Here is a 26,874-nt window from a genome sequence, read left to right as displayed (position 1 = left end):
CCCGCTTAATGATCAGGATTACTGTTTATATTAATCTGGACATTTCCACGTATAATACATGACTTAAAATAGTGTTCAACCAAGTTTGTACTTTTTCTTTTCAGTGGCGTATTAATATGGAATGATGTGAGGTGGTCATAGGTGTGCGTATATCGGGGATTTTACAACGGCTTCGAACGCGGCTCAGCCAATCAGATTTTAGGACCGGAACTACCCGTTTTATAATGTGCATAGGACATCAGTTCTTTACGACTTTTACTCAAGTAACTTTCTAAGAGGTGACTAAATTTCTGGAAAAATATTTGTACGTTTACTCAAGTGTGGCTTTCAGGTACTTCATCCACCACTGACCACTACTAATTAACACACGTGGGTTGTTTCAGCCACACCCATTCACAGGACAGTGGTAACCTAGTGGGCAGAGCTTTGGGCTATCAACCCAAATCCAGGCTCTGCTATGCAGCCACTGTTGGGTCCTTGAGCAAGGCCCTTAACCCTGTCTGCTCCAGGGGCGCCGTAGGATGGCTGACCCTGCGCTCTGACCCCAGCTTCCAAACAAGCTGGGATATGCGAATAAAGAATTTCATTGTACTGTACACGTGTATATGTATATATGACAAATATAGTATATCTTCTTCTATCTTCTCCTCTTCTATTCTGAACTACATAATAAACAACATCAGCTTTGTGCCAACAGTTTGGAAAAGCCCTTTTGTTTCCCCTGTGCTCAAAGCAAAGTCTATACAGACGAGGACTGATGAGTTCAATTCGGCCAGAAGTGAGTTTATTCGACATCCCAATGATATATAGAACTGGCCCTCTTTTGATTTGTGCCCAAAGTACAAGTATAAACACACTCAGAGAAACTAATGTCAGAGTATGGGAGCAATAAAACATTTTTCTAACACCAGAAGTTGAACAAACACCAAAACGTATGTAAAACCTCCAAGTGTTTACTTTTATCTTTTACCAAAATGTTTAAATATGCAAAAAAAAATCAGAATGAAGTCATGATGTTATTTAATGATCTGCTGTTTGTTGGTATGCGGCCCGTCCTTTCCTGGTTTTAACTGGGGGTTAATAGATGTCAGCGTCTGAGGATCCTAATTAAATTCACAGGTGGGAAAAGGACGGAACAAAGAAAGTAAATTCCTCCCATTTGCTAAGAGCAAGATGAAGCCCTGGTGAAAGCAGAAATGCAGATGGAGCTTCTTTAGGAAGAAGAACGTGTACCCTGTTGGTGGACTACTGGAGGCTAGAGAACCTGAGAAACGGCACATTTAAAGAGCTTTGACTGACAGAAGAATGTCTCTCGTGCTATTCTCTCAACACTTGCCACCGCTCAACCCTGCAGACTTTTTTTACCCCTAACTTCCTTTCTCCTACAGCTTCAGACACCCCGCAGACACCCGAGGAGTCCGGCCCCGGGGCCTCACCTTCACTATGAATGAAATGCATTCGGCCCTTTGACAGACCCTCCTTCATCAAATCCGCTCCTCTCTCCACCCATCCGTCCGCACATCAGTCACACCCGCCAGCCTCCTTTATTCGAAGGCAGCGCCTGTAAACCAGCTCCCGGCCGGCCGTCATGCCAATCAAGCGATCCGCTCGGGTCCGGGGTTAGGCTCACGGCTACGAGGAGGAGACGCGGGGTGCCGCTTTTGAAGAGCAAGGGTAGGTCGGGTAGGTCGGGTAGTGCAGACATCAATGCTTTTAGGTTATAAAGACACAAAGCCTGTACCTCACCGCCTGTCTTTCTTTATCCATAGTTTTTTTGTCAGTCATTGTCTGCTCACTTCTCGTATTATTGGGTATTGTGTTAAATGTTTAAAAACAATGAACCTCAAAGAAAGATGGGAAGGGATTTGCATATTTCTCCCTCTACAGTGCAGAATATCATTAAACCATTCAAGGAATCAGGAGGAATTTCAGTGCATAAAGGCCAAGGGTGCGAGCTTAAGCTGAACAAGCTGAATTTTGAAACAACAACAACCCCCCGTACTGTGGCACATTTTAAGACGTGTTTGCAGGAAGAACGAGACAAAATAAAAGCTGAAACACTAAATCACTTGGTCTCCTCGGTGCCAACATTACAAAGTGGTAAATGCTTTACCGTCCCAACTTTTTTTGGAATGTGTTGCAGGGCTGAAATGCAGGAATGGATGTTTGTTAATAAATGAAATGAAGTTGAGCAGATTACACATGAAATATCTCGTTCGTCCCAACTCTTTCTGATTTTGGGTTGTATTATTGGAGTTCCTGTTGTTGGTAAATGAGATGTGAGACTGCTGCTCTAATGCAAATGTTGAGATTAGATTTTTCTAGGCAGGGAGAACATAAATAAACAATAATATAACACAATACCTGTGTACAATATAAATAATAATAATAAAAGACGCCTTTTTTTATCAGGCGTCTTTAATCAGTGTGAGACAGGATGGCGGTTTTCCTAAAACCTCGCTGACTGTAAGACCAACACGGACTGCAGTGACCCGCATTTAACTCTGTTATTGCACAGACCCCGGCCGGCACTCCAAACCACAGCTAATTACTCTCACGTAACCAGGCACCGGGCAATTTTGGGGTCGATCCAGGACCACCTCGAAGATGTGAAACCCAAAATGCACCTCAAGCAAAGCACAAAAATCCAAGCAGATCACAGTGGAGGTTTTTTTCTTTTTTACACAAGCACTGAATGATCAGAATAGATTCATACCACAGTGTAAAACATCTACAGGATCAGGGGAAATGTTCAGTTACAGGTTGGTGTTAGTAAACATCAGCAGCACAGTTTCAATAATACAGTGTGTAACGCCAACCCAAAAACACAAACACTGAATAATCAAGACGATCAGTCGACTGTTTACAGTGTTGAGTCGGTGTTAAGGTGTGTGACAGTCGGCAGGATTTTGCTTTAATAGCCAAAATGACTCATCAGACCAAAATGCTGCATTAATAAAACAAAAAAATAAAAATGCTGCATTAATAAAACAAAAAAATAAAAATGCTGCATTAATAAAACAAAAAAATAAAAATGCTGCATTAATTAAAACAAAATAATAAAAATGCTGCATTAATTAAAACAAATGAAATAAAAATGCTGCATTAATTAAAACAAAATAATAAAAATGCTGCATTAATTAAAACCAAAAAAATTATAAATGCTGCATTAATTAAAACAAAAAAAATTATAAATGCAGCATTAATTAAAACAAAAAACATCAATGCATTTTAAACAACTTTGAGTTTAGTAAAACAAAAACACATTTTAAAAAATGCTGCATTAATTAAAACAAAAAACACAAAAGTCGCTGCATTATCTAAAACAAAAAATAAAAATACCTCATTAATTAAAGCAAAAAAACATAAGAAACATTGCATTAACTAAAACAAAAAAAATAAAAAACGATGCATTAACTAAAACAAAAAAAACATTAAAAATGCTGCATTAACTACAACAAAAAATAAAAAATGCTGCATTAATAAAACAAAAAACATTTAAAAAGCACTGCATTTTAAAAATGCTGCATTAACTAAAACAAAAAATGTTAAATGCTAAATTAACTAAAACAAAAATAAAAAAATGCTGCATTAAAACAAAAAACAATTTCAAAATTTCAAAATTAACTAAAACAAAATAAAAAAATTAAAAAAGCTGCATTAACTAAAACAATAAAATAAAAAATCTTGCATGAACTAAAAAACACTGCATTGCCTAAAATAAAAAAAACATTAAAAAAAAAGCTGCTCCTAAAAAACGCTGCATTAACTTAGACAAAAACATTTTTAAAATCGCTGCATTTCAAAAACTTAGGAACTTGAAACTAAAAAACATTGCATTAATTTAAACAAAAGAAAAAAAGTAAAAATGCTGCATTAATGGAAACAAAACTCTAAATTTTTCTGGCCACTACAAGCACTTTATAGTTTTAACTAGCTACTAGCTGCCTGCTATTGAAAGCTGCTGTAAAGCCAAACAGCTACAGCAGAAAGATTAAGTCGCTAAAAATGAGGTGTTAGACTAACATCAGATTCTCGGCCCCACTTCTCTTAGTTCTTCGTGTTTAGGATCTGTTTCTTGCTTTGCTCACGGTTCTCATGCCAACAGCTAAAATTGTAAAGCGCCCCTAGTGGCCGTGAGCGTAACCATTCGTTTCTGTTAATCCAGCATGCATCGTCTGCTAGGATAAACTAATTCAGACTATCAAAAGCATCAGTGTGTGTGAATGGCATTCCATAACAACACAATCCTAACCAAAACTGTAGCTAAATAAATCAATAAACTCCATGGGCGAGTTCAAAACAAATAAAACCAAGAGCCACGTGTGATAGTCTGAGTTCAGACCTGCTTCAAACCAGCACTGAATCAAACGGCTCCTTTCATTCAGAATCAGCGGTCCAGCGCCACACGTCAGACATAATAACACCGAATCCTCTGCAGAGCCTGAACACCACAGACTGGATCCTGCACCAGGCCACCTTTCTGGCAGGAAGTTACAAACACAATTATACAAACGAGCGGCGTGCACATAAACAGAAGCTATCTTTCTCACCCACGTCAATAAAGTTCTATTAAATAAAGAGGAACTGCACCATGAGTCGGGCACAGAGGTGCTGGCACTACAGCCAGTTCCAGGTTTCTCCAAGCTTTAGAATCAAGAGAATCCTGCTGGTAGTGATGTTTATATTTTAAAATGTTAAACACAGGGAAGAAAAGAGTGAATACAGCGGTATCTTGAAACTCAACGTCAGTCAGTTCTGGGAGTGGCGTCGAGTTTTAAAGACGTTGAGTTTCAAGGTATTTTTTCCCATAAGGATGTTTGGGGAACCTGTTAATGCGTCCATGGTCCCGTGGAGCTGCAGATATTTTAGTCTCATGTAAAATAATGAGGTTGTTTTTGACACTTAAAGACTAAAAATAACACAAATATAATATAAACACACTGAAATACAATAAAAGCTGCACTTTAGTTTTACTTCTTTATTGTTTCCTGACGCTTCTTAACCGTGGAGATGCTTGTTGTTGGAATACCGTATTCCCTTCAGCACCAGCGCATTCACATGAGAAGGGACAAAACCGCTTCTGCGCCGCTGTGCCGTTATTTCCTATGAAGTGTGACGGCGGTGCACAAAACTTAGCGTGACTTATTGTAGTAAAACAGCGAGTGAGGAATGTGATTAGTGGAGGAACTTATGAGCAGTAATAATGAAGAGAAGTTTAGTGCTCCTGTCTCCTTCTTTTACTGCATTAAACCACGTTAAGCTTTATTTTCAACCAGAAGCGTTTTAGACTCTGGGAGAAGCTGATTCTGATTCTCACCATTTCTCAGAAGCTGAAGCTGTAACACAAGTTTAAAAGTGAAACAGGGAGGAGAATCCAGATAAACACAGATACACGTGGAGCTGTAACCCTGGATCTGACGCTTATTCCACACTGATGCAGGTTCAGCTCATATTCACACACTGATGATGTTTTTATCGTTAATTTATCAGAATGTTTAGCATAAAACAAAACAAAAACATAAACACTAATTTGTCATTATATCTTTAGTCTTCTCTCTCTCTTGCTCTTCTCTGTTCAGCGAACCTCGTTCTCTGTTTCTCCTCTCGTCTGGCTTGTACGTAAATGACTTTCTCTGTGAAGTGTGTCAAGTCCAAATCGTTACGTTTGCTAATTAATCACGAGCGCTCGGCTCCCTCTCGCTTCTCCTCCCTCGTCTCCTGCTTTCTGTACCCTTGGAACACAGATTTTAGGACTGCGTGCGCTCATTTCCTGACGCTTGACTTTAGGACTGCGTGCTTAAGTGAAGTCAAACTGAAAATTCAGTCGAGGGAAAAAGTGAAGAAAAAGCACTGAAGGGTTTGGAAAGCAGAAATCAGGAGCAGGAAGATCTGGTTCTAACAGGTAGACTCGTTTTTTTTACTCAAGATTCCGCTGGGCCTGAAATGACGTTCCGTATCTTGCCAAATGTCATTTCCATATCGCTGAGGAAGTTTCCAGTGTGGGTGCATTTCGAGAGTGACGAAACTGACAGAACTGTTGGAGTTATAAGTAGCTGTTTATCAGCCATAACATTAAGACCACATCTACACTCACTGTCCATTTTATCAGCTCCACTTACCATATAGAAGCACTTTGTAGTTCTACAATTACTGACTGTAGTCCATCTGTTTCTCTACATGCTTTGTTAGCCCCCTTTCATGCTGTTCTTCAATGGTCAGGACCCCCACAGGACCCCCACAGAGCAGGTATTATTTAGGTGGTGGATCATTCTCAGCACTGCAGTGACACTGACATGGTGGTGGTGTGTTAGTGTGTGTTGTGCTGGTATGAGTGGATCAGAGTTTTTAAACACCTCACTGTCACTGCTGGACCGAGAATCGTCCACCAACCAAAAATATCCAGCCAACAGCGCCCCGTGGGCAGCGTCCTGTGACCACTGATGAAGGTCTAGAAGATGACCGACTCAAACAGCAGCAATAGATGAGCGATCGTCTCTGACTTTACATCTACAAGGTGGACCGACTAGGTAGGAGTGTCTAATAGAGTGGACAGTGAGTGGACACGGTGTTTAAAAACTCCAGCAGCGCTGCTGTGTCTGATCCACTCATACCAGCACAACACACACTAACAAACCACCACCACCATGTCAGTGTCACTGCAGTGCTGAGAATGATCCACCGCTCTGTAGTGGACCTGTGGGGGTCCTGACCATTGAAGAACAGGGTGAAAGCAGGGTAAAAAAGCATGTAGAGAAGTTTGAATACCTCTGAATTAGAACGTCGATGTCCTACCACCCCGTCCAAATGACTGTCTGACCATATGAACACTTCAGAAGCCCAATTTAACTTCACACCCTGTAAACCTTCATTTCATTTTCATTTGCTCACTTTTAAAATGACAAATTATCATACACACTGACTGAGTGGATGCATTAAATGCTAAATCTGACCATAATAAGACTTTTAATAATTGACTAATTGCAATATATAGCTGGACTTTAGCTGAACATGGTCAGAACATGCTGGGTAAATCCTGTAAAAGTGGATTTTATGCACCAGAGTTAATAAAAACAAATGACATCCAACGTATTAACTTCAGTTAAGCTCAGAATCATCACAGTTAATTATGTTTAATTAATTAAGCATGATAAATATAACAATAATGATTAAAGTACTATTAATTAGCAGCTCTACCACCAAGCCAGAGTCCTCCCGTCAGCCGGGGAGTCCGGCGTTCCCGAGCTGGCTTCCTCTGATCTGTAATTTAGTTTAGTCTGGAGCTCGGCACTGCGAGCGTAATGATGTTTCCCTCTGTTCTGCCGTGATTGGTCTCTGCGGCCGGTCTGGCTTCTGATCACAAAGCGTTAGGGAAATTTCAGCGTTTATTTTAGAATACCACAGTCAGAGTGTGCGGATGAAACCGGTTCTGCCTCGCTGAGAGGCAAAAGAAAACGGGGCGAGACGTGAGGAATTAGGAAGAAGGAACGAGGAGAAACGTTGGAATAAGAACCGTAGAAGATTAAGGTATGTATTTTCTAAACTGAGGGCAGTTGAAGGTACTGGACTAGTAATCGAAAGGTCGCTGGTTCAAGCCCCACCACTGCCAGGCTGCCACTGCTGGGCTCTTAAACAAGGCCCTTAATCCTCAATTGCTTAGACAGTATACTGTCACAGACTGTAAGTCGAAAATGCAATTGTAAACAGATCATGGAGTCTGACGCTACCAGACGTGTCTTTACATTAGGGGTCGACAGGGTCTGGCCCCACCAGGCGTGTCACTGTGGAGCAGTGCACTACATCAATCACTATCAATAAATATAAATATAAATATTCGCAATCCAAATGTAACGTAAAGGCCAGAACTTCTCCTAGCCGTCTTCGTTTGGTGAGCGTGGGGCCCCTCAACGTTCGTCTAAACAAGTGAGAAGTTTTTGCACATGTTCGTTGCGCCTTCAATAATGATCCATGGGGCTTAGAGCAGCCAATAAAAATAGATTTACACAGGCCTACGTTTAGTAAACATCGTTTACACTATCGGTACTGCTACATGATCACCGTGCATCTTTTACTTTGACAGCATTTAGCAGACGCCTTTATCCGAAGCGTCCAGAGAACCAACAAGAAGATAAGAGAGCCGGCTCAGAGGCTTCGAAGGGCGATGCCGCCGTAGAACAGCGTATCGCCAACAAGGAAATAAGCAGACGTCAAGGCATCAAGACGTTGAAGATGGCTGGGCCACGTCCTACGGATGAGCAAGACCAGACATCCGCATCCTGCACTAAGATGGGCACCACCAGGGAAGAGGAAGAGAGGCAGGCCATCGGGCACATGGCGGAGAACGGTGGAGAAGGAGATGGCAGCGGAAGGCAAGAAATCAGATGAGAAGAAGATATGTTGTTGCCTTATGCTCTAGCCGGAGCGAAGAGGATTAACTATAATTATATTAACTATAAATGAACTATAAATAATTCCTAATAATTTATAATAAATACCTACTTTTCGTATGCTATGCATGCACCATAAGACCAATGTTTACATACCTAATAATATCTACATTTTTTATGCTATGCATGCACCATAAAAAGGGTTTACATGTATGTAAAATCATACCATAAATTTTTATGTTTATTGCTTGTTTTTATACTGTTTTATTATTATTATTAACCTTTATTTAACCAGGGAAGTCACATTGAGATTAAAATCTCTTTTACAAGTGAGCCCTGGCCAAGACAGCAGCAAATCACACAAAAATTACACCATCAACAACATAGGGAGGATATATATACATGTATACATTTAACAAGAACAAACATATGTATAAAAATTCAGTCAAAGAAATAAACTGCGCCAATTTAAAATGTTTCTGTAAATCATTCCAAACAAAAGGTGCACTGTAATTAAATGCTGTCTTTCCAAATTCCGACCGAACTACTGGAACTTCCCATTGTATATAGCTACTGGATCGTAAGTCATACAAAGACTTGTTTGATGATAAAAATTTAGACAAGTATGGTGGGAGCTGACCAATAATTGCTTTATACACAAAATGTACTCTCTGTCGTACTGAAAGTGGAAGCCAACCAGTCATTTCATAGAGTTTGCAGTGATGAGTTGAATAACTCGCACGTGTTATAAACCTTAATTCAGAATGATAAACCGAATCTAGGGAGTTCAATGTTGTCTTTGAGGTATGTCTGTATAAAATATCTCCATAGTCTAGAATTGGTAAAAAAGTAGCTTCAACTAATTTCTTTCTAGCCTGTAGAGTAGAACAGTTAGTGTTAGTGAATGTTGTATGTTGTATGTATGTTGTTGTTGTTGTCTGATGTGAGCTGCTGTAACAGAAGAAATCTCCTGCAAAGGATCAATAAAGTTTCTTTCTATCTATCTATCTATCTATCTATCTATCTATCTATCTATCTATCTATCTATCTATCTATCTATCTATCTATCTATCTATCTACAGTGCCTTGCAAAAGTATTCAGCCCCCTTGAACTTTTCAACCTTTTGCCACATTTCAGGCTTCAAACATAACAAAATGAAATTGTAATTTTTTTGTGAAGAATCAACAACAAGTGCGACACAATCGTGAAGTGGAACGAAATTTATTGGATATTTTAAACTTTTTTTAAAAATAAAAAACTAAAAAGTGGGGCGTGCAATATTATTCAGCCCCTTTACTTTCAGTGCAGCAAACTCACTCCAGAAGTTCAGTGAGGATCTCTGAATGATCCAATGTTGACCTAAATGACTGATGGTGATAAATAGAATCCACCTGTGTGTAATCAAGTCTCCGTATAAATGCACCTGCTCTGTGACAGTCTCAGAGTTCTGTTTAAAGCGCAGAGAGCATCATGAAGACCAAGGAACACACCAGGCAGGTCCGAGATACTGTTGTGGAGAAGTTTAAAGCCGGATTTGGATACAAAAAGATTTCCCAAGCTTTAAACATCTCAAGGAGCACTGTGAAAGCGATCATATTGAAATGGAAGGAGTATCAGACCACTGCAAATCTACCAAGACCCGGCCGTCCCTCTAAACTTTCAGCTCAAACAAGGAGAAGACTGATCAGAGATGCAGCCAAGAGGCCCATGATCACTCTGAATGAACTGCAGAGATCTACAGCTGAGGTGGGAGACTCTGTCCATAGGACACAATCAGTCGTACACTGCACAAATCTGGCCTTTATGGAAGAGTGGCAAGAAGAAAGCCATTTCTCAAAGATATCTATAAAAAGTCACCTGGGAGACACACCAAACATGTGGAAGAAGGTGCTCTGGTCAGATGAAACCAAAATCGAACTTTTTGGCCACAATGCAAAACGTTATGTTTGGCGTAAAAGCAACACAGCTCATCACCCTGAACACACCATCCCCACTGTCAAACATGGTGGTGGCAGCATCATGGTTTGGGCCTGCTTTTCTTCAGCAGGGACAGGGAAGATGGTTAAAATTGATGGAAAGATGGATGGAGCCAAATACAGGACCATTCTGGAAGAAAACCTGTTGCAGTCTGCAAAAGACCTGAGACTGGGACGGAGATTTATCTTCCAACAAGACAATGATCCAAAACATAAAGCAAAATCTACAATGGAATGGTTCACAAATAAACGTATCCAGGTGTTAGAATGGCCAAGTCAAAGTCCAGACCTGAATCCCATCGAGAATCTGTGGAAAGAGCTGAAAACTGCTGTTCACAAACGCTCTCCATCCAACCTCACTGAGCTCGAGCTGTTTTGCAAGGAAGAATGGGCAAAAATTTCTGTCTCTCGATGTGCAAAACTGATAGAGACATACCCCAAGCGACTTGCAGCTGTAATCGCAGCAAAAGGTGGCGCTACAAAGTATTAACGCAAGGGGGCTGAATAATATTGCACGCCCCACTTTTCAGTTTTTTATTTCTAAAAAAAGTTTAAAATATCCAATAAATTTCGTTCCACTTCACGATTGTGTCCCACTTGTTGTTGATTCTTCACAAAAAATTACAATTTCATATCGTTATGTTTGAAGCCTGAAATGTGGCAAAAGGTTGAAAAGTTTAAGGGGGCTGAATACTTTTGCAAGGCACTGTATCTATCTATCTATCTAAACTAACTAACTAACTAACTAACTTCATCCGAAGCGACTTACAATGTTGACCGAATACAATAAGGGTTAAGCGCCCAACAGTGGCAACCTGGCAGATGTGGGGTTGAATCAGCAACCTTCCGATTACTAGTCCTGTACCTTAACCGCTGAGCTACCACCGCCCTTGTTCAGTGTTCAGCATTATTACAGGCGTGTTTGTTATTTTGGCGGTAGGTTCCGGTACACAAAGCTTCAGGTTTCGTGCCCTGAAATGTTGATTCGGACGTGTTATTACAGTCTCAGACCACAACGATCGTTACCGCTCCATAACTTTGGGTTTGTAACGTGATCCTCTATAGCAGAGGGGTGCAAACTCAATCACAGAGGGGCCAAAACGAGGGCCGAACAGGGTGAACATTTATTAAACAGGATAAACGGGATATAATGGATAAACGGGAGAGTAACTGACTTCTGACCTCAGATGAATGTGCAATAGAGAATAAAGCTTGGTGATGCAATGCATTCTGGGACTTGTAGTATCAACTGTGAGTCCTATATACTTACGAGCCTGATATAATTGTACCTCAGGTCGGATGTGAGTTTGACACATCTGATCTATAGGAAGGTAATGTTTACGTTAATGTGTGCATTTGTGACGTCATTAATGAGGTGTGTTTCTATTTGGATTCACTGAGCAAGGCAGTTTGTGTGTAGTTTTACTGACCGATGGGAGTTTATTGTAGTCCACCGGGCTTTCCGTGCCAGACACGCCACCGGCCGCTATGCTGCCAGACTGAACAAGGACACACGTGCTGCACTGACCTTTTATCCCACAGCGAGGTGGCAGAACAAACGGCGGCGTGTGCCCGATTGTGAGCGCTGACAGTGACGACCGTACGAAAGCCTGCACTAAACAAACAGCAGCGTGAAGGCTATACAATCACCCCCAGAGACCGCCTGCAGGGTGTCTCCTTTATTTGTCATATATACAATTACGATTAATTATAGCTGGCGACTTCTCTCGTGACCACTCGTCATAAAGTACATGGAACAGTGGTTTCTTCAGCCAGGGCAGGAAGAAAACCTGAACTGTTACCTTATGCTGAGAGGAAATTCGTCCAAACGTTTGGACGTCTTTCAAAAACCACACACAAAAAACCCTCAAACAGATCTGTTAAGCATTAGAAGCTGCTGGAACGACTCAGGTTTCTTCCTAATGACATGGACAAGGAGAAGAACAGCAGCCAGGGCTTCGTTCTGTATCGCAAACATGATTGACGTGTTGGTTCCTCTTAACGGATTAGTCGAGCACTCATTCGCTCCAGGTGGAAGTGTTTCTATTTATCACGGTTTCTTCCTCACAGACTTGCCAGCTCCTCTGCTAGGAAACCTGCTTTCTCTGGACCGGTGATGCCTCAGGTCCAGTCCCAGTTCTTTCTGAGAACTCACCCAGCGTGGCAGACTTGTTTCCAGGGCTGACCCCCACCTATAAACCCATGCTGTTTGGTGGGATTAGGGTCCTGGTCATGTACTGTTGATTGTTTCCACTTCATTAGAGAATTGGGAATTGGGCAGCCCGTCATATTATGACAAGCAGTTCTCAGTTCTGCGCTATCCCTTTTCTACCCACTTTCTCCATATTGGGCTGAAGATGTTTTTGTGTCTTTGGTTTATTATTTTGTTTCTGTTATTTTGGGCACCACTTTTATTTGTGTTTATCCCCCTTTTAGTGACACAAGAAAGGTTTGGACACCCCTGCTGTAAATGTTCCTGTGCTGTCTGTGTTATATTTAATCCATTTACATGAAAAGGGCATAAAAATCAAAATACAGGGATGGATAAAAACCCTTTAGTTTGTACACAGACCCTAAACCCCCAGTAGCTTGTTAAATCAACGGCTTAGTGCTAAACTGCTTTAACCACGATTATCCTCAAAATAAGCTCCTGAAACATTAATTCCACTAATCTAAATCCAGATAAAGTCATAAAGCCACTAAGAGTCATTACTCGACTGTAAATCAAAGGCAAGCAAAGCACACGTGTGTATTTAATTCAGTATGTAAGAAATCTGGGGTGGATCTGAAGCCGAACTAGCTGATTTGAGGAGTTGCATACATTACATGACAAAACAGATATAAACGTTCTACAAAAAAGTAAGCTTCGTTAATATTAGTTATACAAATCTAACTTAGCATTGCACATGTAGGCTATTCATAGCATTTGGCTAGTCATAGCTAACCCTAAAGCAACCAAATGGTGAATCCATCATCCTAATCATGTTTAACCATACCTGATACCACATTTTCCAGTCTGTTTTTAAAAACCCATCAGCCAATCAACATATCAAATGAGAGTCACATGACATTTGCAACTCAAGAACATTCTCAAGGCCAAGGGTGAACCAAGTACCTCCTGGGTGACGAGGCATATGGAAACAATAGAAAATAAAGCCGCAAGTGGCGATTTTCGGGGTCCCAGCACAAATTAGCAGAATGTGGCCCAATACATCAAGGACATGACACAGAAGAACTACTTCTTTGTTTGCGTAAAATTATCTTGTAAGTTATAGCGCCACCTAGCTCTGCAGTTACACCATATTTTTTCCACAACCTGTTAACCTCTTGTGCTCTGTGCCTCTGAAGTTTGGTGACAGTGCGATGCTTTCTGAATTTGACGGAAAATATCCACTATATTGCCAAAAGTATTCACTCCCCCATCCAAATCATCGAATTCAGGTGTTCCGATCACTTCCATGGCCACAGGTGTATAAAACCGAGCACCTCGGCATGCAGACTGCTTCTACACACATTAGTGAAAGAACGGGTCGCTCTCAGGAGCTCAGTGAATTCCAGCGTGGTACCGTGATGCCACCTGTGCAACAAGTCCAGTCGTGAAATTTCCTCACTACTAAATATTCCACAAAGTGGAAGCGATTGGGAACGACAGCAACTCAGCCACCAAGTGGTACCACGTATAATGACAGAGCGGGTCAGCGGATGCTGTGGCACATTTCATGCTCCCAACTTTGTGGGAACAGTTTGGGGATGGCCCCTTCACATCGGCAAAGCCTTAAAAAAGTAGTGCTAGGTGATCTCAATGGTTTGAATCTCAGCTCTGCCTATACGGACAATAATCGGCTGATCAGAGGGTGGGAGTCCCGGAGGGGATTCATCACATCTGCTGCAGTTATGACCCCTGCTGGCTGGTCGATGGTACTGCACAGAGACAGAGAATAATGGAGATTGTGTGTGACTCTCCGTGCGTGATACGGATCTCCACATGAATCTCCACAGTGTTCACTACACTACACTACACATAAATTTGTACTTTATTATATGATAAATATTCTTTGAAGCTTTTTTATACAGAATAAACAAAAAAGAATGCAAAGCTAGATCTAAAGATGCTTCACAAAGACCCACAAACCAGAACAATACTCTCAAAATATCAGTAAGAGGGTCGGGTCCTCACTTATCCCCCGATTTACTTGATGGCTAAGCAGTAGGAACAGAACTCGCTCTATAAGTGATGAGCGTCTGTATTGGACAAAACTAACAATCGTAATCCAACAAAAATGTAAAAATGTGAGTTTCTTTTTTTGCTCTTATCGTTTGACTCAATTTAACGTCTCAGCCAAGTGTCGAGCCTGTCAGTGTCTCAGTGCTGGAAACACTGAGAGGTGAAGTCGAGAACCAGACGTACATAAAGACATGAAGTCAGCCGAGCCATTTTCCCAGCCGGGCCTCCGACGGAACGAGCGCATTTAATCATTTCAACAAGAAACTCGGTAACCGAGGGCTGAGAACCTTCTGAGGAACGACAGAGCACGGGTGAAGAAAGCCCCGAAAACCAGTCAGCCAAAAATGGAATGAACGCTGGTAAATCAATCCGTATACTGCAAATCCCTGCAGGTACATAAATAACCAAAATAATAATGAAATAATGAATAATTAACTACAGACTGTAACATCTGAACCCAGGCTGAGTTTGAGATGCATCTCACCAGCATGATAGACGCCGATACAACACGTGTTATTATTTAAGCAGATTTAAGGTGTCTGGTGTAACTCTACAGCTTTTTCTGTTCGAATGCTGCTTTAGGAAGCTCCTCCACCTTAAACATCAATTTAGGGTCAAGAGAATACCTGTGTACCCCAGTTTGTTTGGAGTCTGGAGTCCGAACGCAGGGTCGAGAGAGTTAAGGGTCTCGCTCAAGGGTCCAACAGTGAAATAATAGAAATGTGAAAAATAGGGAGGTGTGCAATATAAGCATGTAAGGTGTGTATATGAGATATACACCAATCAGCCATAACATTAAAACCACCTCCTTGCTTCTACACTCACTGTTCATTTTATCAGCTCCACTTACCATATAGAAGCACTTTGTAGTTCTACAATTACTGACTGTAGTCCATCTGTTTCTCTACATGCTGTTTTTAACCTGCTTTCACCCTGTTCTTCAATGGTCAGGACCCCCACAGGACCACCACAGAGCAGGTATTATTTGGGTGGTGGATCATTCTCAGCACTGCAGTGACACTGACATGGTGGTGGTGTGTTAGTGTGTGTTGTGCTGGTATGAGTGTCCACTCACTGTCCACTCTATTAGACACTCCTACCTGGTTGGTCCACCTTGTAGATGTAAAGTCAGAAACGATCGCTCATCTATTGCTGCTGTTTGAGTCGGTCATCTTCTAGACCTTCATCAGTGGTCACAGGACGCTGCCCACGGGGCGCTGTTGGCTGGATATGTTTTTGGTTGGTGGACTATTCTCAGTCCAGCAGTGACAGTGAGGTGTTTAAAAACTCCAGCAGCGCTGCTGTGTCTGATCCACTCATACCAGCACAACACACACTAACACACCACCACCATGTCAGTGTCACTGCAGTGCTGAGAATGATCCACTACCTAAATAATACCTGCTCTGTGGTGGTCCTGTGGGGGTCCTGACCATTGAAGAACAGCATGAAAGGAGCCTAACAAAGCATGTAGAGAAACAGATGGACTACAGTCAGTAATTGTAGAACTACAAAGTGCTTCTATGTGGTAAGTGGAGCTGATAAAATGGACAGTGAGTGTAGAAACAAGGAGGTGGAGTTTATGCAAACATTATATAGATGCTCTTTATTAAGCAGAAATATTCCTGACCAGCACACGGACACACAAAGCTCTTTTTAGTAACGGAAACCCGAGGCTATCAAGAGCAGCAGTGTGTGATGGAAAAGAGAAAAGTCCCCGATGACTGACACTTCACACACATATTTTCATATTTTCTTTCTGACACAGAAATCTCAGTCCTGCTCCGTAAATCTGAGGTATTTATGAGCTCACGGGGAGCGCGGCACGCACAAAGGCGCGACTGTGGCCGGCGAGAAATTCGGCAGTTTCCACGCACCGAGGCGTTACTCAGGTCCTTAATGTAATGCAAACAGAGTTTAGAGCTTCACTCGCCGACACCTTTTACAGCCTGAATTTTAAAAGTCAGGCTATACCCGGCCTGCAGTTACACCAAATCCATCGTAGTATTTACCGTAGCCAAAAGTATTCGGACGCCTGACCGTAAGCCTGTCAGACGTCCCATATCAAACACAGCACAAGCACACAGTAACACCCTGGCCGGGCGCCAGTCCATCGCAGGGCAGACACCCACACACACATTCGCCTATAGGGCAATTCAGCATCTTCAATTAACCTGACTGCATGTTTTTGGACTGTGGGAGAAAACCCACACAGACACGGGGAGAACATGCAAACTCTGCACAGAAAGGACCCAGACCGCCTCGCCTGGGCATCGAACCCAGGACCTTCTTGCTGTGAGGCGACGGTGCTACCCACTGAGCTCTTCTGAGAAGGCTTATCACAGGACTGGGGGAATCTGTGCCCATTCATTTAACAGCATATGGATGTTCCATTTTATTCCAAAGCTCTTCATTTGGGGCTGAGTCGTTTCGGGTGGAAAAGTGGGCGCACATGGCAGAAATAAGGCATCTACGTACGACCCAATGCCACTAGAGCACAAATAACTAGGGATGTAACGATGCACCACAAGACAGTTAAAAATCGATTCACATGTGTAACGATTCAAATCGGTAATTCATGTATAATGAATCGATGTTCACTTTAAACAGCAGAGGGAGCCGACGCTGTTAACCTCGCCTGGTTGACGTCACTACAGGGTTGCCAGGTTCAAAATTTTCCGGCCAAATTTACTTATGTGAGGATACTTTATTTGTATTATTCATTAATTTATTATGAATTTAGTGAAAAAGGGAAATGTGCAGCATTATTTTGCATAGTTTGTACCTACCTCAGAAATAAAAGGACATTCATTATTTAGATAAATAAAAGATAAGCACAGATAAAGGATTTTATTTTATTTTTAAGAGAAATAATAAAAGGAAACTTTGTCATAATTTGTCTTCAATTTCATTTTGTTTAAAAATCAGGGAAAAAATCGTATCGTGAACCCAGTATCGTAAATCGCATCATATTGTGGGTAGAGTGTATCGTTAAATCCCTACAAATAACGTAAACATTCATTAATTTTCTTATCCGCTTATCCAATTAGGGTCGCAAGGGGGGGTGCTGGAGCCTATCCCAGCTTTTCAACGGGCGCAAGGCACACAGTAACACCCTGGACGGGACGCCAGTCCATTGCAGGGCAGACACACATACACACACACACATTCACCTATAGGGCAATTCCGCATCTTCAATTAACCTGACTGCATGTTTTTGGACAGTGGGAGGAAACCGGAGCACCCGGAGGAAACCCACGCAGACACAGGAAGAACATGCAAACTCCGCACAGAAAGGACCCGGACCGCCCCGCCTGGGGATCGAACCCAGGACCTTCTCGCTGTGAGGCGACAGTGCTACCCACCGAGCCACCGTGCCGCCCACGTAAACATTCATCAACACTTATTTACATTTAGGGCAAAACTTGGAGTAGAGAATTCATCTATCTCTAGAACAATGTTTGAATTTGCTTATACGTCTGTTTACATTTACAGAATTAAAGCGACGTACAACTGCGACCCAAAACAACACACGATTGATGGTTAAAGACCCTTGATGGGGCTCACAGATGTTTTTACAATCGTAAAACCAATGCAAGCGATTTCTGGTTATGGGCTTTTGCACAGGAACCCAACAGTGACTGGCAGACAGCGGTGGGACTTGAACCAGCTTTTACTGAAAGTGGTTCATCTGTGGCTGCTTATTTATAGTGGAAAATAAAAAGCAAAACTGGGTCTGTGTGAAAACCTGATGAGCTGCCTCAGTAGAGAGGATCTAATAAGACATGGAGCTCATAAAGCAGATTATTTAGACACACTACTTATACAGAGATTATAGATTTTAGCTTACAATTACTGACTGTAGTCCATCTGTTTCTCTACATACTTTTTAAACCTGCTTTCACCCTGTTCTTCAATGGTCAGGACCCCCACAGGACCACCACAGAGCAGGTATTATTTAGGTGGTGGATGATTCTCAGCACTGCAGTGACACTGACATGATGGTGGTGTGTTAGTGTGTGTTGTGCTGGTATGAGTGGATCAGACACAGCAGTGCTGCTTGAGTTTTTAAATACCGTGTCCACTCACTGGTGGACTCTCTACTGGTGTCCACTCTATTAGACACTCCTACCTACTCGGTCCACCTTGTAGATGTAAAGTCAGAGACGGTCGCTCATCTATTGCTGCTGTTTGAGTCGGTCATCTTCAAGACCTTCATCAGTGGTCACAGGACGCTGCCCATGGGGCGCTGTTGGCTGGATATTTTTGGTTGGTGGACGATTCTCAGTCCAGCAGTGACAGTGAGGTGTTTAAAAACTCCAGCAGCGCTGCTGTGTCTGATCCACTCACAACAATACCAGCACAACACACACTAACACACCACCACCATGTCAGTGTCACTACAGTGCTGAGAATGATCCACCACCTAAATAATACCTGCTCTGTGGGGGTCCTGCAGACTAAAACAGTATGTAGAGAAACAGATGGACTACAGACTAATTGTAGAACTACAAAGTGCTTCTATATGGTAAGTGGAGCTTCATTACAACCTAACGGTACCACAGAAGAGAAAAACGCTGGTAAATTTAGATGCACCATCCAGAAGAAGACGAATGCGAACGCCGCCAGTTGCTACACGACGAATCCAAACACCAACACTAGGAAACAATTTGTACCGAAGCATCTCTCAGAACACGTTACACAAAGCAGACCGAGCAGACCACAACCTCAGGGAGCCTGTAATCTACGAGCAGGACACCCAGCTCTCTCCAGAGAGACATTTCTTTATACCGGGAGAGCAGAGGAGCGATTATTCAAACGATTAAAAACTGCTGATGGAAACTATCCCCGTCCTCTCATTACACGGGCCGCGCGAGCTCTAGTTCGGCCTGGCTGGCGTTCAGGCTTCGTAATAAACGAGCAGACGCGGGATCATTTTTTACGCCTGACGTTACTGATACACAGATTTAAAACGAGGGTTAAAGAGCGTGCGCGGAAAACGATTTCAGACTCGGCGATAAATAATAAATCGTAGCAATATTGCTCAGGACTCGTGAACAGGCCAAGGATACGACGCTAAAACAAGATGGATTAGAAGGATTACCCGGGTTTATTACACGCGGTACACGTACTCGAGCGAGCGTCCCTGTTATATCTATAAAGGCTTTTTAACACGGGGGCTGGACGCTGAAGGAGTCGAAGCCTGCATTTTTGAGCCCGTGTTACACCACCGGGTGTGAGCGGGACCGGAGATGAATCCTCCCTCGCAGCACTTCTGCCGAGCTTAAGTGCCTTTTGTGTCAACATTCGGTCCCGCAAACAAGCGGTTCCACCCTCGTGATTTACCGTCCCTCGACTTTTATTAAACCTAAAGTCTGGATTACTGGGTTTCCATTCCACCCTGTTCTCAGCCCGGCTGGATAAATGCAGGATGATGGCTGTAGCTATCTGCTGTCGTAAAATGAATCAGAAACGTTTACAGTTTGAATTCCAGTGATCAGATCAACCAGCAACTGATAATTACTACAACCCTACTACGAGTTTCTTACATTTACTTTTATCTGATGTCAGACAGGATGAACCTGAGATGTTTCATGTTTTATCTGCTCAACTTCATTTCATTTATTAATAAACATCCATTCCTGCATTTCAGTTCTGCAACACATTCCAAAAAAAAGTTGGGACAGTAAAGCATTTACCACTTTGTAATGTTGTCATTCCTTTTCACCACACTTTCAGCTTTTATTTTGTCTCGTTTTTCCTGCAAACACATCTTAAGATGTGCAGCAGTACGGGGGGTCGTCGTTTTAAAATTCTCCACACGGTCTCTATTGGGGACAGGTCAGGACTGCAGGCAGGCCAGTCCAGCACCTGTACCCTCTCCTTCCACAGCCACGCCATGCCTGTTCACATCACCTGTTTGGAATCACATAATTATTTAGTTTTTTCACCTCATTACTAGCCCTAAATCGCCCCCGTCCCAACTTTTTTTGGAATGTGTTGCAGGCCTGAAATGCAGGAATGGATGTTTATTAATAAATGAAATGAAGTTGAGCAGATAAAAGATGAAATATCTCAGGTTCATCCTGTCTGACATCAAATAAAAGTCAAAGTCAATGTAAGAGACTGTGTTTTTATTATTATTATTTGCATTTTCCATGCAGTCCCAACTGTTTCTGATTTGGGGTTGTATTTCTTTATGCATTTTCTCCCCTTTTCTCCCGATTTATCGTAGCCAATTAGTCTTCTGTTGCTGAGGACCCAACTGCATTCGAGGAGGGTATATTTTCCTGCACCATGACCCCTCCGAAGCATGCGCACCCCTTCTTTTTTGCCCATGCCTCGGTGGATTCGCATCCACGTCTGCACAAGCTCCTCGATCTGCTAAACAGGGTCCTTGCACACCTTATCCACTTTATTAGTCCGGCCTTTTCCCATGCAGCAGATTCGGTGGCCAATTCTGTCTCCTGCAGGCAGTGCTGTTTGTGCATGTTAGATGGCGCTCAGCCAACCGGTAGCAGAGCCGGGATTCGAACCGTGGTGTTCAGAATCTCAGAGCTGGTGTGCTAGCAGAATATCCCGCTGAGCCAGCTGGGTGCCTGAATATCAGCTTTGTTACGGGTCGGCTGGACGCCCCCTAGCAGGCACAATTGGCAATTCGTGCAGCAGATAGAGGTGAATAGCGGTTCAATGGAGCCATGTGTTGGGGCAGTGGTAGCTCAACGTTTAATGTAGCCGTCTAGTAATCAGAAGGTTGTCAGTTCCATCCCCATCATCACCAAGTTACCACTGTTGGACCCCTGAGCAAGGCCCTTAACCCCTTAATTGCTGGAATTGTATCCAGTGATAATTGTAAGTTTGCTAAATGTAATAAATGTGTTAGAAATGAACCTGTTATTGGATTCAGTTCTCATGAAGGGTTTTGATGAACTCAAAACTTTGCTTGTTTACTTAAGTGATTAAACTTTCTCACAGTTGGGGCTGGTATGGGAGAAACTGTGGATGTGACGTAGTTTATTCAATCTATTAAATCTTCTTCTACTAGCACAATTCATCAAACTAAACCTTTTAAAAACGCACAATAAATCAGACCGTACCAGAGCGGCAGCGCTAATCTGGTTTATCTTCACTGACAGCCGTAATATCTCTTATTTGCTGAGGAACGGGTCCCGGCATGATGCTTTATCACACCGTTAAGCCTCTAAATACAAGAACAAACATCGTTACTTAAGCTCTAAATGACTGATTCAGATTAAAGACACCGGAAACACCGGAACCAAGAGTTTCATTTGATTTGGTCCTGCTTTTAAAATGCAGCATTTAGGAAACACTGGGAATAAAAATCAGTTCACGGTAATCTTTGTATGCCTTCCCATCTTGGCATTTATTTCCTCTCTCGCACTTTTTGATATGTAAAACGACCTTGGGTTTAAGAAAGGTGCTATATAAACACAACTTGTCCATATACCTACTTTGATTCCTCATACTGTATGGATTTTTCATATACCGCCATACACAGTAGCACAGTTAATACAACAGCTGTGAGCTTCAGTAGGCAGCAGATCATATAATATTGTTCGCCGCTAAAAGTGCTATTGATAAAAACAAACAAAAACAGATGGAGGATGAAGAGAGGGTGACCAAATATGCACCGGAAGAACCTGCCAAAGAAATGACGTGTGGGCAGTTTAGAACAGACTAAAACACTTTATACTGCACGATCTGTCGAGTCACGGCTGTTACAAACGACGACATTACGAACGCAGGAACGATCCACATACGCAAGGACTCGATTCCTCTACAGACGGTCGAGAAAGAAGCTTCAGAGCGATAATTAAAACTCTGGATTCCTGGTTTGTCTTACGGGGTGAAAATACTTCAGGTCAGTCGATAAACCAACGTTATAAGTGACCTGGAAGCGGAGAGATTTAAAGTCGTTTTAAACGTGGTTTTATTTGTTAAAGTGGGAGCTGAGGGTGATTGTATAATACTTAAATATTAAATAAACAATTAGAATTGTATTTATTGCGTCTGATTCACTCGTACTGATTCCATCACACGTATATTGTGTCATTTTGTGGGGCCGAACAGCTTATAGTATCAAAACCTTCATTATATACAAGCTGAAATTAAACCTCTTTATATTCTATGTACTTATGACAGTAGAATCAGCCACATATATATAAAAGTCCCAGTAATACAAATAAAACACATCGTGATATTGAACACATTATTATTATTTAATTGTTTATACCTTCTGAACAGAATAGAGTAGAACAGGCGTCGTACATGCAACGAAATTGTACACCAATCACAGCATGCTAGGGATGTAACGATGCCCCACAAGACAGTTAAAAATCGATTCACGTGTGTAACGATTCAAATCGGTTTACACGTATAATGAATCGATGTTCACTTTAAACAGCAGAGGGCGCCGGCGCTATTCACCTCGCTTGGCTGACGTCACTACAGGGTTGCCAGGTTCGGAATTTTCCAGCCGAATTTACTTATGTGAGGATACTTTCTTTATTTGTATTATTTATTTATTTATTTATTTAATGTGTGATTTATTTCCTTTCAGGTTTTTTTACACAAAAAAGGAAATGTGCAGCACTGTTTTGCATAGTTTGTACCTACCTCAAAAATAAAAGGACATTCATTATTTAAATAAATAAAATAAAATCGCATCGTGAGTATATCATTACATCCCTATATCATGTAGTCCATTATATCAGCAAATATGAGGTGCAAATAGCCAATTAAATTAATTAAATCCCCAATTAATTAACACATAGTGCTTATATAAGTGACACCAGCCCAAAAAAGAACACCACATGAGTTCATTCCCCTCTCAGAGTTTTACTGATAGTGTGTTTAGTTAACATACTTCACTCAGAGAGGGGATTTTACTGCGCATAATCACGCCAGATCTGATTCCAGGCTCCCATTCGAAGGCAAATGAAGCAGCCCCGACCCTACAAAGGCCCTCCAGCTGAGAAGCTTAAGATGGTCACTCACACACACACACACACACACACACACACACACACACACACACACACTTACTGCCCTTTAAGAGCTCTATTGTCCTTCTACAAAGAGCAAAATCAACAACAGTTTCAATCCGAGTTAAGAAACAATACCCAGTCAGTACAGGGTAAATGACTTTAGCCACTGAGGTCAAAAGTGAACCACAAATCAGGGAGACGGCGTCAATAAAACCAAACACAGGACAGGTACAGGTACATCCCACGATTGATTTTAGGTGTTTCGGCCACACCCCATTGCTAACAGGTGTATAAAATCATATCAAATTAAACAATCATAGGTCACATACTGAGGCCCATAAAGATCTCCACCATCTCCATCTCCATTAATCACGTGAATAAGGTTTGTGCAATAATTAAGCAATAATTTCTACCACTTTTGCACAACAGTGATCATGACATACAGTGCAAACATGACAAAATGACATTGACATGGATATTTATTTATTTATTAAACTACATTCTTAATGCCATGTCTACATGACAGGTCAGGTTAAGTTTACATTCATAGCAAATCATATGACTATGAATGATTAGTTGGGGGCAGTTGTAGCCTAGTAGTTACGGTACTGGACTAGTGATCAAAAGGTCGCTGGTTCAAGCCCCGCCACTGATAGGCTGCCACTGTTGGGCCCTTGAGCAAGGCCCTTAACCCTCAATTGCTTCGATAATACACTGTCACAGTTCGCAAAATGCCGAAAATGTAAATTAGCAGATAAAGATAAAATCACTACAATTTGTTTAATAAATAAAAATTACCGTAATACTGTTTATTGGGTTCTGTTTTGCACTATTCAAGCTATTCCACTGTGTGTGTGTGTGTGTGTGTGTGTGTGTGTGTGTGTGTGTGTGTGTGTGTGTGTGTGTGTGTGTGTGTGTGTGTGTGTGTGTGTGTGTGTGTGTGTGTGTGTGTGTGTGTGTGTGTGTGTGTGTGTGTGTGTGTGTGTGTGTGTGTGTGTGTATTTATATATGGGTGGCACGGTGGCTCGGTGGGTAGCACTGTCGTCCTCACAGCGAGAAGGTCCTGAGTTCGATCCCCAGGTGGGGGTGGTCCAGGTCCTTTCTGTGCGGAGTTTGCATGTTCTCCCCGTGTCTGCGTGGGTTTCCTCCAGGTGCTCCGGTTTCCTCCCACAGTAAAAAAGACATGCCGCTAGGCTAATTGGAGACACTGAATTGTCCCATAGTTACCTAGTGCATTGTAGTGCCGGTCCCAAGCCCGGATAAACAGGGCGGGTCGTGCTACCCACTTACCCACCGTGCTGCCCGACTGTTCATGTAAACATGGCGTTAAGAATGTTCTATATTTTCTACACAATTTTTTATAGTTTATCTTGTCTTATTATACACCGACCAGGCATAACATGATGAGCATTGAGAGGTGAAGTGAATAACACTGATTATCTCTTCATCACGGCACCTGTTAGTGGGGGGGATATATTAGGCAGCAAGTGAACATTTTATCCTCAAAGCAGGAAAAATGGGCGAGCGCAGCTCTTGTGGGGTGTGTCCTGGTCTGCAGTGGTCAGTATCTATCAAGAGTGCTCCAAGGAAGGAACAGTGCTAAACCGGCGACAGGGTCATGGGCGGCCAAGGCTCATTGATGCACGTGGGGAGCGAAGGCTGACCCGTGTGGTCCGATCCAACAGACTGAAAAAGTTCATGCTGGTTCTGATAGAAAGGTGTCAGAATACACAGTGCCGCAGACCAGTCAGGGTACTCGTGCTGACCCCTGTCCACCGCCGAAATTCCTGGCTATGGATCATTATGGACATATTTACATGGATAAAAATATGGACTTATTCTTAGATATGGACAGCACTGTGGACAATGTGACCACAAACAGAAGTAAGATGACCATTCCACCAGAACATGACCAATAAACATTGTGAATCCTTGATCATGACCTTGTTGGACATCCCACTCTAAACCCACTGGCTGGAAGAGCTTTCTGAAGTGTGTCTGTGAGAATTTGTACCACTCAGTTGAATGAGAAGGTCCGGCCATTGCAATTCATCCCAATCACTGATGGAAGCACAATATTTATTTGATATAATCGACTTCACACACCTGTGAGCAATGGGTGTGGCTGTTTTCACCAAACATTCATTCATACATCATCAGTTTTATCCTGGTCAAGGTCGTGGTGGGTCTGATTCACTGGGGTGGAAGGTAGGAAACACCCTGGACAGGTCGCTAGTCCATCACAGGGCAAACACACACACACACACACACACATTGCACGTCTTTGTACTGTGAGAGGAAACCCACACAGACACAGGGAGAACATGCAAACTCTACACAGAAAGGACCCTGGTCGCCCAGCCAGGGAATCGAACCCAAGTGCTACCCACCAAGCAACTCAGAGAATCACACACACACACTGCACGTATTTGTACTGTGTCCAGGAGGAAACCCTCACAGACACAGGGAGAACATGCAAACTCCACATAGAAAGGAATCGAACCCAAGACCTTATTGCTGTGAAGCAACAGTGCTACCCACCAAGCAACTCAGAGAATCACACACACACACACACACACACACTTAATGCAAACTTTTGAAGTCAAGCTTCTCTCTCACTGTGAAATGTACAGACATGCGGATGATGGTGGGGCGTAAATCGTTTGCACTCACCGGCGGCGGTTCGAATCATGCAGCAGCAGCTGAGCAGCACCACGCTGATCAGCAGAAAGCTGCAGCGTTGCTGGTGTTGGCACCTCCGCGCTAACAGTCCTCCTTCTGCTGCCCACCGTGCCCACCGTGCCCACTCCCCCCCGAGGTCCAGCCGCAGAGTCATGCCTTACATCCACTGGAAATGTTTCCTCTCCACGTTTAACTGGGCTGGAAAAGTGCAGCGGCTGTACTGGTGTTCCCGGGTCCGGTCCGCGGTTCCAGCGCTCCTTCTACTCCTCTCACCACTCCACACTGGAAGTTCCACTTTTTCTGCCCCCTTCGCTGCCTTCTGCAGGCACACAAACACGCACACACGCACACACACACACACACACACACACACACACACACACACACACACACACACACACACACACAGACCATGCGCCTTCAGCAAGTGTCCATGTCGCCCTCTGCTGGTGGAATCAGATACAACCTGCAGATCAAATATTTTCGCTAGTATGTTTATCCTTTTCAGGGTCGCGGTGGGTCCGATTTACCCCGGGTAGACACTCGCACACATACCTAGGGCAATTTTATACCTTTAATTAACCTGACTGCTTGT

General features: G+C 42.6%; 1 protein-coding gene across 1 annotated transcript in view; it reads right to left on the bottom strand.

The window, feature by feature from the left end:
• ror1 (receptor tyrosine kinase-like orphan receptor 1) overlaps window positions 1-26,433 on the bottom strand; it is a 117,431-nt gene extending 90,998 nt beyond the window's left edge. Inside the window, exon 1 of the mRNA XM_062998167.1 lies at window positions 26,271-26,433. Within this exon, the coding sequence (XP_062854237.1) occupies window positions 26,271-26,433 (163 nt within the window). The remainder of the gene's footprint in view (window positions 1-26,270) is intronic.
• Between the last annotated feature and the right edge of the window lie 441 nt (window positions 26,434-26,874).

Source organism: Trichomycterus rosablanca, chromosome 6, assembly GCF_030014385.1.
Source record: "Trichomycterus rosablanca isolate fTriRos1 chromosome 6, fTriRos1.hap1, whole genome shotgun sequence".
NCBI lineage: Eukaryota > Metazoa > Chordata > Actinopteri > Siluriformes > Trichomycteridae > Trichomycterus > Trichomycterus rosablanca.
The sequence above is the reverse complement of the archived record's forward strand: the minus strand, read 5'-3'. Positions and strand labels throughout refer to the sequence as shown.